General features: G+C 37.6%; 1 protein-coding gene across 1 annotated transcript in view; it reads left to right on the top strand.

Annotated features, from left to right (window-relative positions):
* The window catches only part of LOC122480639 (serine/threonine-protein kinase TNNI3K), a 291,341-nt gene that overhangs the window by 23,309 nt on the left and 249,655 nt on the right, over nucleotides 1-18,377 (top strand). The window contains exon 5 of the mRNA XM_043575277.1: nucleotides 15,759-15,869. Coding sequence (XP_043431212.1) covers nucleotides 15,759-15,869 — 111 coding nt within the window. The remainder of the gene's footprint in view (nucleotides 1-15,758; nucleotides 15,870-18,377) is intronic.

An 18,377-nucleotide genomic window follows, 5' to 3' on the forward strand; every position in this document is an offset into this window, starting at 1 on the left:
TAATTCATCTCCAGGTAATCATTGCCAACTAGGAATGTAAGCCCAGTATTGCCCCAAATTTCAGAGAATCAGAAATTATATGAAGCTTCCTGATATGCAATTTCCATTCTTTCAAATTTTTAGTTGTGTTATGCAGGCCAAACCATATATATCCCTCCCCTCTGCACCCCCCCCCACCACCTGACTTGTGGCCTGTTTGTAATCTCTGGTAAAATTATGAGCACCACCAAGGCAGAGACCGGATCTAAATTGCTTATCATTGTAATCTAAATACTTAGAACAATTCCTGGTGTATATTCATCAATAAATACATGTTGCATAAATAAATTAGTAAGTTATAATTCTATGGTGACTAGGAAAAAGAAAAGCACTCCAAAGGAGGAAGAACTATGTTGACATTGGACAAAATATGGTTCTATTTTGGCCATTATAAGTGGAAATTAGGAAATTGTCATATATCTCTTTAAGGGATATATTAGTGAATTTGTGGGAATAGAAAGTGCAAAAATGGATTGGAAATAAATGGAGTTGGGAAAATGTAGGCAATGAATATTGATTGTTCTTTCAAAAGGCAAAAGACTGGGCAGTATCTTGAGGAATGCCAGAATCACAGAGAGATTTCTACAATAGAATGTTTTTGATCTTTTTAAAGTTTTGTTCCTTTGGATAAACATCAACACTCTCCTTTTCGAAAATAAATAAGCATTAAAAAATTAAAAAAAAAAACAAAAGGAGGGTGCCTGGGTGGCTCAGTCGGGTAAACATCCAACTTCAGCTCAGGTCATGATCTTACATTACAGTTGGTGAGTTTGAGCCCCTGTATGGGCTCTGTGCTGACAGTTCAGAGCCTGGAGCCTGCTTCAGATTCTGTGTCTCCCTCTCTCTCTACCCCTCCCCTGCTCGTGCTCTGTCTCTTTCCCTTTCAAAAATAAATATACATTTAAATTTTTTTTTAAATCGACATTCACTGCCTGCTTAGATTTTTTTAATTTAAAATAATTAAAATATAAGTGAAAACAAATTAAAGAAATTATAATATTCAATTTGCTTTTTCAAACAGCATGTATTTGCATTCTCCCAAATTCCCAGAGATTTTGATTAGCTCCTCCCTATTAAATCATCACTATATTATTTAAAAAGAGAACAAGTGTATTCAAAAGCCAACTGGAGGAAGCCCATAGGAAGTCATTATAGAAAACAGATGTGGAAGGGTCAGCAGAGGTGATGAGAAAAAAATAGGTCAAAAGCAAATTTGGAGACATTACCTTTAGTACAGGTACTCAATCTAAGAGTGGGTTCCTTCTCTTTTTTTCTTTTTTTTTTTCAAAATTTCAAGCAAAGTCAAGTGCTTCTGCCACACTGATACCTTTAATAAGTGATATCTTTTGTGAAGATAAATTCAGAATTATTTCAACAAGAGGCATGTAGGTGTGAACTTTCATGAACAGTTATTTTTATACTGATTAATGGATCCTTTCACTGGAGCTGTCTATGACGCATGAGGCAGCTCTAGTCCATTAAACTTTAATGCTTGGAACTAAATATATTTCATACTGAAGCTCTGCATAGTCCCTTGCCCTAAAGTAAACCTTAATATTCTTTGAAGTCTACAAAACTTCTTTATTAATTTTTTCCCTACTAACACAAACCGGCTATAATAATTACTGGGCTGGCTAAATTGTGTTGATACAAAAAAAATACTTAAATAAGCACATTATTAAAATATTTATTTCTATACCCCTGTTTTCACACCCAGAAACCCAGTCTTCTTTCCAAACCCAGTTCAGGTCTTCCTTGTAACTTGATGTGACATTTCAGGGACTATCTGAATATTTGCATTGGGTAGAGTGTTACAGAAAACAATTTAGCCTAACTTACATCTTACAGGTGAAGAAATTGAGATATTTCATGATTAAATATATTTAGAAATAGAGTGGACTGTGATGTAAGGTGAATGTTCTCAAAGGTCAGTCTTTGAGGTGATACGTTTAATATTAATATATAAACTTGTAAACATCTTGAATTTATAGACATTCATGTATACATTACACAATTTGATCCTGTTACAATGCTATAAGATAGATACAGCAGATATTAGATTCCCTTTTTACAGGTGAAGAGCACTTGGTCAGGGCTTATACATGAAAGGCAAAAAATTGAGAGTAGATTAGTTGGGGGTGGAGGGTAACATGTCATATTGAGAAAAGCATACTATTTAAAATCAGAAGATTAAGTTCAAATCCCAGTTCAGCTTTGATTTAAATGTACATTAAATAAACATATTTTATGGTATGGTGTGCCAGTTGAGTTCTTGAAAACCAGGCTCTGAAAGGGATTTTGGAGTGCAAGAGATTTATTTGGAAGTGACACCTGTGAAAAGGAAAGGAAGGTAGTAGAATTAGTCTGGGTAAGATAGTAGAGTTAGACTTGTTAAAATCTTTGCCACCCCAATGGGAACCTCAGAGCAAAAATTGCCTATTAGAGGAGTATCACTAGAGTGGCTAGGTCCTTCTACCATCAGCTTTCTCAGTCCATGACTGGGGCCACCTTGGAAAGATAGTGATCTTCTTGGCTACAGTGGATCCTGAAAGAGCTAGCTAAGGGAGGCTTTCAGCTAAACACACTACCAGTACACTCTTCTTGAAGGGAGATCTGAGTGACATATTTCTGCATCTGCCATGCAAGGGGAAATATCCATGATTCTATAATAAATGAAAAAGGGAGATTACTTACCTCTATATGTAGTATGAGCTCAATTGTATACATATTAATAATAAAGATTATGTGTCAAGCATTATGCAAAAATGCATTACATTTTTTTATTGAGTCCTCACAACTCTATGAGATTGATATTATGATCTCCACTGAATAGAAAAACACTCCATAACCTACGAAGTTAGGGGACCATGTCCCAAATGTAGGAAGTAGCTGTCAGTATGCAAACACAAGTTTACTTTGTTGTGATATTCTTTGCTCTATTTAGTTTCATGAAGGTTTGTACCTAGGGAAAAGAATGGAAGGAAATAAACACATAAATGATAATAGTGATTATGTGGTAGTACTACAGGTTATAAATTGTTATTTATTCCTTTACTTTCTACATTTTCTATTATGACATGTTCTAGTTATCTGTTGAGGCATAACAAATTACCCCAACCTTAGTCCTCTAATACAACAATCATTTAATTATTCTCATGGATTCTCAGTTCATAAATTCAGACAAAACACAGGAGGGATGGCTTCATTCTTCTCCACTGTATTTAGGGCCTCAGCTGAGAAGACATAAATGACTGGTGTACTCCATCAACCAGGGAATTGGAAACCTTTGAAGGCCTCGCATATCTGGTTGTGCCTGGACTAGAATGACTAAGTCTGGCTTTAGCTAGGTCATTTGATTGGAAAGCCTTTATGTGATATGTAGCTTCTCTGTCTTTGTGGCCTGGGACCTAGTATAGCCTGACTGCCTCAAATTAGTAAGACTTCTTGCATGGTAGCTAACAGCTTCAAGAGCAAGTTTTCCAGAAAATAAGGAGGAAGGAATGTGGCTTTTTATGACCTAGACTTGGAGGTCATAGTTTACTTCTACCACACTCTTTTGGTCACAACCCACCCAGATTCAAGGGGAAGGGCCACAAATTTCACATCTATACGGGAAGATCATAAATTAATGTGTGCCATGTTTTAAAACTTGCAGAACACATATTTCCAAATCAGAAAAAAGTAAATTTTAGACATTAAAATTTGCAGTTTAGTTTTTATTCTGAAATAGGATTGGCAAAACAAAACAAAACAAATGTGTGTGTGTGTATGTGTGTGTGTGTGTGTGTGTGTGTGTGTGTGTGTGTGTGTGTATTTAACTTACGTAATTTGGTGGTAGAGAATCTGAGCTCTCTAACACTAATGGTTACTTATTTTTGGCTTTATCCATAGTAACAATCACAAAGCTAACAACAGGCAAGATATTAGATGCTATGTTAGAGTTTTATGCATAATACAAAGTTGGAGTTGCTACCATTACAAAAAGCTTTCACCCATCTACTTAAATCTTTGTAGATCTATTGTATCCTGAATCCTATTTTTTCAAGGATTTCCTGGACAGATTTTTTTGTCCAAGCCTTACTCTACCACATGTGGATTTTCTTTTTCTTAAAAATAAATATTGTATACATTAATGCATTACAGAGGCTTATTTGCCCCACACTTCAGAATGCTTCTGTGTTCCACTGAGTAATAATGATGTAAATTTGGCTAGACAGTGCATAAGGGAAAACCTGTCCATTCTCCAGAAGACTATTCCCTATCCAAGGCTTAAGGGTCATTCTTTTAAAAAATTTGCCATTAGATACTTGTTATGTATCATAGAGCAAGCAATTAATAAGATCAGCTTTATCATATTTAAAATTTACCTAATATTATTATTTTGTATGAATTTTTTTTCTGGGAGCTGTGTACCATATTGCTGAATTTTAAAATTCTTCCATTACAACTTAAGACTTCTGTAGAGGAGGATAGAAATATTTGGGACTTGTCACTTAAATGCAACAAAATACAGCAAAAATCATCCTCTCTTCGATATTGGAACAAAGGAAAGATCGGCACCATGGATCGTCAAACATGCAGCATGGAATTTGGAGTCAAACAGACTCAAATTTGTATCTAGCTCCAACACTTACAAACTAAGTTTCTACAATTACTTCAAATTCTTTGAGTCTGATTGTTATCACGTATAGTAGGGATAGTTCTATTTTTCTCATAGGTAACTTGTGAAACTTGAAAGAGATTATGTCAAAACATTTTACATGGTACTTAATCATAGTAAGCAAAGTTTAAGTAGCAATGAATGTTTTGTTACATTCTCTTTAGCACAGCTTGGAAAGAGAAAACTATTTTTATCGCATTTGGTAAAAAAAAAAATTTAGATCAATCAGAGATCAACTGAAGAAATCCAACCAAAATATGAAAGGATAATTTAGTACTTTGAACTGACTCAACATTTGACTGTTCTGGAGAAATCATGACAGGGCACCTGGGCTCAGTCATTAAGCATCTGACTTCGGCTCAAGTCATGATCTCACAGTTCGTGAGTTTGAGTCCCACATGGAGTGATCTCAAGCCCTGCTCCGGGTGAGCCCTATTTCTCTCTCTCTCTCTCTCTCTCTCTCTCTCTCTCTCTCTCACTCTCCCTCCTTCCCACCCTCTCTCTCTCTCTCTCTCTCTCTCGCTCTCGCTCTCACTCTTGCTCTCGCTCCCCCTCCCTCCCTCTCTTTCTCTCTCTGTCTGCCACTCACTCACTTTAACCTTCTCTCTCAGAAAAAAAAAAATCATGACATACTTTCTCTTACATTCCACAAATTTCGGCTAAATAAGAAAAAATATATAAAAATAGTTGAGATTGGGGTGCCTGGGTGGCTCAGTCGGTTGAGCGTCTGTCTTCAGCTCAGGTCATGATCTTACAGTTTGTGGGTTCGAGCTCCGCGTGGGACTTGGTGCTGACAGCTCAGCCTGGAGCCTGCTTTGGATTCTGTCTCCCTCTCTCTCTGCCCCTCTCCCACTCATGCTCTGTCTCTGTCTCTCAAAAATAAATAAAAATGGGGGGGGGTTGCAAGATGGCGGCTTAGGAGGACGCTGGGCTCACCGCACGTCCTGCTGATCACTTAGATTCCATCTACACCTGCCTAAATAACCCAGAAAACCGCCAGAGGATTAGCAGAACCGAGTCGCCGGAGCCAAACGCAGACGAGAGGCCCACGGAAGAGGGTAGGAAGGGCGGCGAGGCGGTGTGCGCTCCACGGGCTGGCGGGAGGGAGCCGGGGCAGAGGGGCGGCTCGCCGGCCAAGCAGAGCCCCCGAGTCTGGCTGGCAAAAGCGGAGGGGCCTGACGGACTGTGTTCCCACAACAAGCGCGACTTAGCGTCTGGGAGGTCATAAGTTAACAGCTCTGCTCGGAAAGCGGGAAGGCTGGAGGACAAAGGGAGGGAGAGCTGCTGAGCCCCCTGACAACAGAGCTCAGTTTGGTGGGGAACAAAGGCGCTCGCCAGCGCCATCTCCCCCGCCCATCCCCCAGCCGAAATCCCAAAGGGAACCGGTTCCTGCCAGGGAACTTGCTCCCTCCGCTCAAACACCCAACTCTGCGCTTCTGTGGAGCCAAACCTCCGGCAGCGGATCTGACTCCCTCCCGTTGCCAAAGGCCCCTCCTGAAGTGGATCACCTAAGGAGAAGCGATCTAAGCCTGCCCCTCCTGCCGCCGAGCACCTTGCCTACCCACCCCAGCTAATACGCCAGATCCCCAGCATCACAAGCCTGGCAGGGTGCAAGTAGCCCAGACGAGCCACACCACCCCACAGTGAATCCCACCCCTAGGAGAGGGGAAGAGAAGGCACACACCAGTCTGACTGTGGCCCCAGCGGTGGGCTGGGGGCAGACATCAGGTCTGACTGCGGCCCCGCCCACCAACTCCAGTTATACACCACAGCACAGGGGAAGTGCCCTGCAGGTCCTCACCACACCAGGGACTATCCAAAATGACCAAGCAGAAGAATTCCCCTCAGAAGAATCTCCAGGAAATAACAACAGCTACTGACCTGATCAAAAAGGATTTAAACAATATAACAGAAAGTGAATTTAGAATAATAGTCATAAAATTAATCGCTGGGCTTGAAAACAGTATACAGGACAGCAGAGAATCTCTTGCTACAGAGATCAAGGGACTAAGGAACAGTCACGAGGAGCTGAAAAACGCTTTAAACGAAATGCATAACAAAATGGAAACCACCACAGCTCGGCTTGAAGAGGCAGAGGAGACAATAGGTGAACTAGAAGATAAAGTTATGGAAAAAGAGGAAGCTGAGAAAAAGAGAGATAAAAAAATCCAGGAGTATGAGAGGAAAATTAGAGAACTAAGTGATACACTAAAAAGAAATAATATACGCATAATTGGTATCCCAGAGGAGGAAGAGAGAGGGAAAGGTGCTGAAGGGGTACTTGAAGAAATCATAGCTGAGAACTTCCCTGAACTGGGGAAGGAAAAAGGCATTGAAATCCAAGAGGTACAGAGAACTCCCTTCAGACGTAACTTGAATCGATCTTCTGCACGACATATCATAGTGAAACTGGCAAAATACAAGGATAAAGAGAAAATTCTGAAAGCAGCAAGGGGTAAACGTGCCCTCACATATAAAGGGAGACCTATAAGACTCGTGACTGATCTCTCTTTTGAAACTTGGCAGGCCAGAAAGAATTGGCACGAGATTTTCAGGGTGCTAGACAGAAAAAATATGCAGCCGAGAATCCTTTATCCAGCAAGTCTGTCATTTGGAATAGAAGGAGAGATAAAGGTCTTCCCAAACAAACAAAAACTGAAGGAATTTGTCACCACTAAACCAGCCCTACAAGAGATCCTAAGGGGGACCCTGTGAGACAAAGTCCCAGAGACATCACTATAAGCATCAAACATACAGACATCACAATGACTCTAAACCCGTATCTTTCTATAATAACACTGAATGTAAATGGATTAAATGCGCCAACCAAAAGACATAGGGTATCAGAATGGATAAAAAAACAAGACCCATCTATTTGCTGTCTACAAGAGACTCATTTTAGACCTGAGGACACCTTTAGATTGAGAGTGAGGGGATGGAGAACTATTTATCATGTGACTGGAAGCCAAAAGAAAGCTGGAGTAGCCATACTTATATCAGACAAACTAGACTTTAAATTAAAGGCTGTAACAAGAGATGAAGAAGGACATTATATAATAGTTACAGGGTCTATCCATCACGAAGAGCTAACAATTATAAATGTCTATGCACCGAATACCAGAGCCCCCAAATATATAAAACAATTACTCATAAACATAAGCAACCTTATTGAGAAGAATGTGGTAATTGCAGGGGACTTTAACACCCCACTTACAGAAATGGATAGATCATCTAGACACACGGTCAATAAAGAAACAAGGGCCCTGAATGAGACATTGGACCAGATGGACTTGACAGATATATTTAGAACTCTGCATCCCAAAGCAACAGAATATACTTTCTTCTCGAGTGCACATGGAACATTCTCCAAGATAGATCATATACTGGGTCACAAAACAGCCCTTCATAAGTTTATAAGAATTGAAATTATACCATGCATACTTTCAGACCACAATGCTATGAAGCTTGAAATCAACCACAGAAAAAAGTCTGGAAAACCTCCAAAAGCATGGAGGTTAAAGAACACCCTACTAACGAATGAGTGGGTCAACCAGGCAATTAGAGAAGAAATTAAAAAATATATGGAAACAAACGAAAATGAAAATACAACAATCCAAACGCTTTGGGACGCAGCGAAGGCAGTCCTGAGAGGAAAATACATTGCAATCCAGGCCTATCTCAAGAAACAAGAAAAATCCCAAATACAAATTCTAACAGCACACCTAAAGGAACTAGAAGCAGAACAGCAAAGGCAGCCTAAACCCAGCAGAAGAAGAGAAATAATAAAGATCAGAGCAGAAATAAACAATATAGAATCTAAAAAAACTGTAGAGCAGATCAACGAAACCAAGAGTTGGTTTTTTGAAAAAATAAACAAAATTGACAAACCTCTAGCCAGGATTCTCAAAAAGACAAGGGAGTTGACCCAAATAGATAAAATCATGAATGAAAATGGAATTATTACAACCAATCCCTCAGAGATACAAACAATTATCAGGGAATACTATGAAAAATTATATGCCAACAAATTGGACAACCTGGAAGAAATGGACAAATTCCTGAACACCCACACTCTTCCAAAACTCAATCAGGAGGAAATAGAAAGCTTGAACAGACCCATAACCAGCAAAGAAATTGAATTGGTTATCAAAAATCTCCCAACAAATAAGAGTCCAGGACCAGATGGCTTCCCAGGGGAGTTCTACCAGATGTTTAAAGCAGAGATAATACCTATCCTTCTCAAGCTATTCCAAGAAATAGAAAGGGAAGGAAAACTTCCAGACTCATTCTATGAAGCCAGTATTACTTTGATTCCTAAACCAGACAGAGACCTAGTAAAAAAAGAGAACTACAGGCCAATATCCCTGATGAATAGGGATGCAAAAATTGTCAATAAGATACTAGCAAATCGAATTCAACGGCATATAAAAAGAATTATTCACCATGATCAAGTGGGATTCATTCCTGGGATGCAGGGCTGGTTCAACATTCGCAAATCAATCAACGTGATACATCACATTAACAAAAAAAAGAGAGAAGAACCATATGATCCTGTCAATCGATGCAGAAAAGGCCTTCGACAAAATCCAGCACCCTTTCTTAATAAAAACCCTTGAGAAAGTCGGGATAGAAGGAACATACTTAAAGATCATAAAAGCCATTTATGAAAAGCCCACAGCTAACATCATCCTCAACGGGGAAAAACTGAGAGCTTTTTCCCTGAGATCAGGAACACGACAAGGATGCCCACACTCACCGCTGCTGTTTAACATAGTGCTGGAAGTTCTAGCATCAGCAATCAGACAACAAAAGGAAATCAAAGGCATCAAAATTGGCAAAGATGAAGTCAAGCTTTCGCTTTTTGCAGATGACATGATATTATACATGGAAAATCCGATAGACTCCACCAAAAGTCTGCTAGAACTGATACAGGAATTCAGCAAAGTTGCAGGATACAAAATCAATGTACAGAAATCAGTTGCATTCTTATACACTAACAATGAAGCAACAGAAAGACAAATAAAGAAACTGATCCCATTCACAATTGCACCAAGAAGCATAAAATACCTAGGAATAAATCTAACCAAAGCTGTAAAAGATCTGTATGCTGAAAACTATAGAAAGCTTATGAAGGAAATTGAAGAAGATTTAAAGAAATGGAAAGACATTCCCTGCTCATGGATTGGAAAAATAAATATTGTCAAAATGTCAATACTACCCAAAGCTATCTACACATTCAATGCAATCCCAATCAAAATTGCACCAGCATTCTTCTCGAAACTAGAACAAGCAATCCTAAAATTCATATGGAACCACAAAAGGCCCCGAATAGCCAAAGGAATTTTGAAGAAGAAGACCAAAGCAGGAGGCATCACAATCCCAGACTTTAGCCTCTACTACAAAGCTGTCATCATCAAGACAGCATGGTATTGGCACCAAAACAGACACATAGACCAATGGAATAGAATAGAAACCCCAGAACTAGACCCACAAACGTATGGCCAACTCATCTTTGACAAAGCAGGAAAGAACATCCAATGGAAAAAAGACAGCCTCTTTAACAAATGGTGCTGGGAGAACTGGACAGCAACATGCAGAAGGTTGAAACTAGACCACTTTCTCACACCATTCACAAAAATAAACTCAAAATGGATAAAGGACCTCAATGTGAGACAGGAAACCATCAAAACCTTAGAGGAGAAAGCAGGAAAAGACCTCTCTGACCTCAGCCGTAGCAATCTCTTACTCGACACATCCCCAAAGGCAAGGGAATTAAAAGCAAAAGTGAATTACTGGGACCTTATGAAGATAAAAAGCTTCTGCACAGCAAAGGAAACAACCAACAAAACTAAAAGGCAACCAACGGAATGGGAAAAGATATTTGCAAATGACATATCGGACAAAGGGCTAGTATCCACAATCTATAAAGAGCTCACCAAACTCCACACCCGAAAAACAAATAACCCAGTGAAGAAATGGGCAGAAAACAGGAATAGACACTTCTCTAAAGAAGACATCCGGATGGCCAACAGGCACATGAAAAGATGTTCAGCGTCGCTCCTTATCAGGGAAATACAAATCAAAACCACACTCAGGTATCACCTCACGCCAGTCAGAGTGGCCAAAATGAACAAATCAGGAGACTATAGATGCTGGAGAGGATGTGGAGAAACGGGAACCCTCTTGCACTGTTGGTGGGAATGCACATTGGTGCAGCCGCTCTGGAAAGCAGTGTGGAGGTTCCTCAGAAAATTAAAAATAGACCTACCCTATGACCCAACAATAGCACTGCTAGGAATTTATCCAAGGGATACAGGAGTACTGATGCATAGGGCCACTTGTACCCCAATGTTTATAGCAGCACTCTCAACAATAGCCAAATTATGGAAAGAGCCTAAATGTCCATCAACTGATGAATGGATAAAGAAATTGTGGTTTATATACACAATGGAGTACTACGTGGCAATGAGAAAAAATGAAATATGGCCTTTTGTAGCAACGTGTATGGAACTGGAGAGTGTGATGCTAAGTGAAATAAGCTATACAGAGAAAGACATATGGTTTCACTCTTATGTGGATCCTGAGAAACTTAACAGGAACCCATGGGGGAGGGGAAGGAAAAAAAAAAAAAGAGGTTAGAATAGGAGAGAGCCAAAGCATAAGAGACTGTTAAAAACTGAGAACAAACTGAGGGTTGATGGGGGGTGGGAGGGAGGAGAGGGTGGGTGATGGGTATTGAGGAGGGCACCTTTTGGGATGAGCACTGGGTGTTGTATGGAAACCAATTTGTCAATAAATTTAATTTAAAAAAAAATAAATAAATAAAAATAAAAAGCAAAATAAATAAATAAATAAATAAATAAATAAATAAATAAAAATGTTAAAATTTTTTTTTAAAAACTTTAAAATATTAGTTGAGAATACTAGAATCTGCCTGATAAATATTTTATATATTCCATTTTTTACATATAACTATTTTAATATAGTCTAGTACAGTGCATGTCAAAAGGTAGATATTCATTAATACATATTTGTCAAGTTAAAGAGTATCCATCTTTCTACTGATTTGTACGAGTTCTTCACATATTAGATACACAAACCACTTGTAAATTTTACATATTACAGATGTTTCTCTAATTTTTCATTTATCTTATTGTATTTTTAATCGCTTTATTTGCCTAAATTTATCATATTTTTCCTCTACTTTAAAAAATGATTTTGTGCTTAAAAAGACCTTCTCCACTTCCTGCATTGTCTACCCATCTGCAGAGAAAAACATTCTAATTTTTCATTTACCTCAGAGACTACTCCTGTCTTTAGCCTCACCATTTAAAATTAAAAGTTATTGATGAAGTTGGAATTAATTCCCATGATTTTTTTTTGTTTTTATTCCTGGAGAAAGCAGAACTCATAGACATTTCCTGTTTCCAGTACTGCTTTAGAGTTTTCCTATGTTTTATTACTTTGATTATTTCAGTGGGTAACTAATGAATCAGAGGAAATGAACTTGTGGGGAGGAGGCAAGGAGAAAGGAGAAACAGAAGTTAGATGATAGAGTCAAATCACTTGCTTATTTGGAAGCTTTCACTGAGGACCAAACTGAGCTCCAGTCTTCTATGTCCAATGGTGGTAAGTTTATTGAGTTATTATTTTTCCAGGTACCTTTTAAGTACTTTAAATGTATTATCACATCAGTTGTGAATGCACAGTTTGTATGTGTATCACATCAGGAGATGCAGTTAATGTCCCCTTTATTGAAAACCAACGAACTTCATGTGAAGAGGTTATGTAACTTGCCCCAGTTGACACAGTCATTGGCAGAGCTGGGATTCTAACTAGGGAGGTAATTCTAGTACCCACAGTCTTAACCTTATGTTGTAAGTGTCTCAAACTTAACATGTGACAAATTAAACATTTTATTTCTCCCCCAAACTACTTCTTCCTAATTCTTCCCTAGCTCATGTCATTCTGTTAGCTATTGCACTTGGGAAAAATTCGAACACCAAATACCCTGGTCTACAAGACTCTATGAGATCATGTGGCTTTGACCTCATCTCGAACATTATTTTCCTTTCTTGTTTTTTTTTTAAACCTTCTCTTCAACACTGACCTTCAAACACACTAAGTTTATTTCCATCTTAAGAAATTATATGTTTCACACTAGCTGCTCCCTGGCCTTTAGTGGCCATCCTTGAAATTGTGGCTTGGATTTCTCCTTTTTGGTATTTACTACATATCTCAAGTGCACATTTACCTCAATGAAGCTTTCCCTGATTACTCAGTTTAGAGTAGCACCTTTATCATTGCCTGTTTTCCCTCATAGTCATTGGTACTGTATCATTCCATACATTACTTTTTACGTGTTATCTCTCTACTCTTACATACACACAGTAAAAATATAAGCTCCATGAAGGCAGAAATTTAACTGTCTTACTGCAGTGTCTCCACTGCTCATAACAGTGTTTCACATACTATATATGCTCAATAAATATTTGTTAAGTGTATGAAAAGTGTTTTGAAAAGGAGAATAATGTCATAAAAACTGTGTGTAAGAATATTTATTTGGTAGCAATATGGAAAATGGGCTGCAGTGGGAAAAGGCTTCATCAAGGAGACTAGTTAGAAGGTTGTAAAATGGAGGGTGATGTTAGAAATGAGAAGAAATATAGGAAGTACTAGTAAGTTAAAACCAGAGGAATTCTGAAACTGATTGAGTGGAAGAGATTTAAAGTCATTTGGAGTAAGAAAATGTCATTAACATGAATAAGAAATACTAGAAGATGACAGATAACACTGGGGAAATTATGAATGGTATTTAGAAGAGCAATTTTGAATTTTTAATTTGAGATGCTATTGATAGGCAGGATGCATAGAATTTGGACTTAGAAGATCTGGACTAAAGATAAAGTTATCTGGTTGTGTAAGAATTACCAAAGGTGGCATTTGGAATGAGAAAGTAGCTTGGGCCTAAACTCACTTTTTGGAGGCAGACAGAAATAAAGAAGAGGCAAAGAGAAAGAAATCAGGAATATATGGTTTTAAGACAGCAAAAGAGGTAAGGATTTTAAGAAAAAAGAGATAATCTGACTATAGAGAGGAGATGGAGGATTGACATTGGATTTGGTGAACAAAGTTACCTTCTGAAACTTGAGGAGGTGATTCAGGACCATGGTGAGTCCTTATGTCTGAGGTGGAAGAAACTAGCATAGTGATTTCTCTTGATAATATAAGGCAAGGACAAAGGGAGAACCGATGGTGTGAGAAAGAGCAGAATTCAATGTGTAAGGAGTATAGTGAACTCAGTTGGGATTATGTAAGATTTGTGTATACATGGCTAGGGATTACTAAAGAAATGAGATCGGAGCTGTCAACAGTGAGCAGCAATAACTTTATTCAGAAGCTTGGAAAATGAAGCAAGGATAGAGATAATTGTAAGAATAATTTTCAGTGGAATAAATTTGTTTTGTTCTGTTTGTTTTGCTTAAAAGAATGGAGAAGAGGAACCTGGGTGGCTCAGTCAATTGAACGTCTGACTCTTGATTTCAGCTCAGGTCATGATCTCACAGTTCCTGAGATGGAGCCCTGTGTCGGGCTCTGTGCTGACAGCACCGAGCCTGCTTGGGATTCTGTCTCTCCCTCTCTCTCTGCTCCTCCCCTGCTCACTCATGTGGGATTCTACCCCTCTTTCTCTCTCAAAATAAATAAACATTAAAAATAATAAAGAATGAAAAAAAATAATAAAGAATGGAGAAAACTTAAGTCTCTATTCTGAATAAAGGGAGCCAATGGAACAGTAAAGAAACACAAAATCTTTAACTTACTTAGTAGAACAGATGTACAGAGTAGAGAATTTTGAAACTATAACATTAATTTTGCTATTTGGAATTATTTACCAAAGTTTTTTCACTTTTTTATAATTTCTCCTAGACCTTCAGTTATTTATAACAGGATTAAGAAATCGAATTTTTTTTAATGGGAGGATTTTCTTAACCAACAGTATTTGAAATAATACTTTCATGCATAAATGCAGTGGCCTATCCCATGAAAACTTGACTTTCTTGCCACAGAGTATGTTTGAGATGTTGGTGGGTCAAATATTATACAGAAGTTGTGGTTTGAATTCTTGCTTCGAGTGAGAAATAATCTTCTCACTCAAAAGAAAGAAACATGAAGACCTTTCTTTGCATTCCCTTCCAGCTGTGGGGTTTTATGAATATGTGACCCTCCATATCACTCTTTTGAATGTTCTGACTTATAAAATAAGGTATAAAATAGTAACTTTTCATAGGGTAATTTTAGAAAATATTTTTTTATTTTTATTGTTTTATTAACCATCTTTGAAGTCTTACCATATATCAGGTTTAAATAAGTTAATGCATCTGAAAGGTTAATTACATAATAAAAATTCAATGAATTTAAATTGCTATTAATATTGTGAAAAAGTTCCTTGTCTCTCCAAAGACAGAAATACAGTGCAAATAATAGTATGAGGAAAGTAAGGACCCCTTTGGCCATTGCATAAATTATTCTAACTTAAAGGCCTAAATACTACTTCAAACATTTTCACTGTTAAAATAAGTCAAGTTAAGAAAGACACTACTGATTGATTATATGTAGGCCCATGACACTATGTGTCATTAATTATGTATAGGTGCTATGACACATATGCAGAGAAGAAACAATTACTGATTACCATGAAATAATCCCCTGCAGTCAGTCCAATACCACAGTTGCTGGAGAAAGCACATTTGTTGGAGTGACCTACACGTAAGATTGAGTTGAGTTTTCAAGAACCTCACCATAGGTAGTGTCCTTTCTATCTTTCATGGTCAAATGATAGAGGATTGATTGTAACTGAATAGCCCTGTCATTTGGTCCTACATTTCAACCATCTCAGAGTTGCTCTCTGCTGTCTCGTGTGCTCTTATGCCAGAAATCACACTTAGGTTTTCTCTGAGCACCTGAACTGGCTGACAGTTAGGGATCAATATATCCTGTTGCACAGTGTCCAAACCTGCTATTTGTAGAAAAGTAACACTAAAGATGTGTTTCCTTACAGGACAGTGCAGAATTGATCACTTCCCTGCTTCACAGTGGAGCTGACATACAGCAGGTTGGGTATGGTGGCCTCACTGCCCTACATATTGCTACAATTGCTGGTCACCTGGAGGTAAGTCTCACCTTGGTCACCTGTAACAAACCTGACTCTTTTAATTCTTGTTCTTAACTGTTTTTAAAGGCTGGCTTTTAGGAGCTGGTTTATTTTTTAGCTATTGAACACATCATTTATTTGGAGGGTCAAGTTAAGCTATATAAATGTTCTTTTGATAGTCAATTCAGTCTGTTTTGTAACAATGTAATCAAACACCAATTAATATAAAGATGGCTGGGTACACACAGGCTATATAGCAGTGATTAAGAGCATAGGTTTCGGGGACAAAAAAAAGAGCAGAGATGTTGGAGTCAGGCAGTTCATTTTCCATCACTTGCTGTGTTTTCCTCAAGCAAGTTACTGTACGTCATGATATCTCTGTTTTCTTCATTTATAAAATAGAAATAGTAATAGGCCTATTGTAATGATTAGATTAGACAATCCATATAAAGCACTTTTCATATTGCTTCATATACAGTAAATACTCAGTAAAAGATCATTCATTCATTCACTTATGTATTAGTTGATTTATTAAGCATCAGTTGTGCTGTAGATACTGTTCTAGCTCCGAGGTGAGAGTAGCAGGAAAGACAGGCAAGATTCCATTTTCTTGGAATTTAGTTGTAGAAAATGAGGCAGACAATAAAATAAAGAAAATATATAACATCACTAGTGAGTACTAGAAAAATAATAAAACAAAGTAAAATGAAAGCAGAGTGGAGAAATGGGCACCATTTAAAATAAACTATATGGTAAAACTGTATATAAAATATATATGATAGCACATGCAAAGACCCTATGGCAGAAAAGACTCAGGTGTGTCTGTATGATATGAGTGAGCCAGAGTTGTTTATGTGGTATGAGCTAGAGATAGAGTGATGGAGATTGAAATCAGGTGGATGCTTACAAACCAGATCACAAAGTATTTTAAAGCCCATGGGAAGGATTCTGAGTCATGTCTTAGATTTAATTGTTGAAATATTGATTTCATACATACAAAGCACTTTCATTTGTATTACTTATTTAATTCACTCACAAATTCTCATGAAACAATTTTTAGCAACAGTGCCATTTGATAGATATAAAACCACTACTCTTGTATAGTAATTGTCTTTACATATTGCAAATCCACTGAGAAAAAGAGCCATGTCTGGAATCCTGGTCATTTTTCTCAAAATTTCACACTCTATTAGTTATGGTAACCATGGTACCTTTATTATTAAACAGTTATCTATTTCTCCCTTTTAGTCACATTGCAAGTTAAATTATATTTTCCTTGCTAACACACTCACACACACACACACACGCCAACTGTGAACAAATAGAGCTGCATATCATATAAAATACATAAAACTTATGAAGTTGGTGTAATCTACTTCCCTTAAGAGTGTCACTTTAAGGGGCTCTTACACTCGATAAATATTGACATATTTCATCGAGAGAAAAATCGTTTCCTTCGTGCTTACATTTCCACCCTTTACTATTTCTTATTTCCCCCCAAAATAAATCTTTTGGTGAGATTCACTGTAATTATAGGTGAATCTGTGTTATTTATGAGTAAGGAGATTTTATTAGAATCACCTAAATATCTTTTCCAAAAAAGAAACCGACTGAGGCCAGTAATAAAGTAAATGGAAGGTAAAATTTAAGGAGTCTGGGTGGAAGTTTTATGGGATAGACATTAAGTTCCAGTGAGATACATCCAGCCTCTTAATGCCGGGAAAATGGCAGAATATGTTTTGCAAAACAAAATCCTTTTTGTCTAGTGCTGAGCTGATTACATTTGTCAGGGATAGAATTACAACAGGGTCAAAAGCAAGGTGGTTAAGAGCCTGGTCTCTGCTTCTCCTATTGAAATATCTATTTTCTTACTTATGTAAATCATAGTAGAATGAAATATAATTCTACTAGCCTTAGGGAAAACTTTACCAGAATAATTCCAAATATGTCTCTAGTCTTGTCTTGCATTTCTTTATGGGTTCTCCAACTTCATTAGCTGTTGTATAATATTTTGTGATTTTTGTAGACAATTACTGATGGTACATAAAGCAGGTGTATATTCATTAACCTTTATTCTCTTTTTATCTAATAGATGAATTAAGTTACAGGTCAGATAATAAAACAAAATAGTATTTAAAAACCTGTAAGTTTCATATTCAAAATACAAAATTTTTTCTCTGAATTATGTTTTCAAAGCTATTAATTGCAATAAATACTTACTATTAATGTATTTTCTTCCCTACTCATATTCATTCATTTAATAAATATTTTTAGCCTCTACTTTTTCCATAGCATAGCGTTAGAATATGGGAATGATAGAAGAAAACATGTATGACATACTTTTTTCTTCTAAAGGTATTATAGTGTAGCTGGACATACAAAATGAATACACAGGAAGGGGCACCTGGGTGGCTCAGTAGGTTAAGCATCTGACTCTTGCTCTCTGCTCAGGTCATGATTTCACAGGTCATGGGTTCAAGCTTCGCATCAGGTTCTGCATTGGCAGCATGGAGCCTACTTGGGATT

Source organism: Prionailurus bengalensis, chromosome C1, assembly GCF_016509475.1.
Source record: "Prionailurus bengalensis isolate Pbe53 chromosome C1, Fcat_Pben_1.1_paternal_pri, whole genome shotgun sequence".
Taxonomy (NCBI): Eukaryota; Metazoa; Chordata; class Mammalia; order Carnivora; family Felidae; genus Prionailurus; species Prionailurus bengalensis.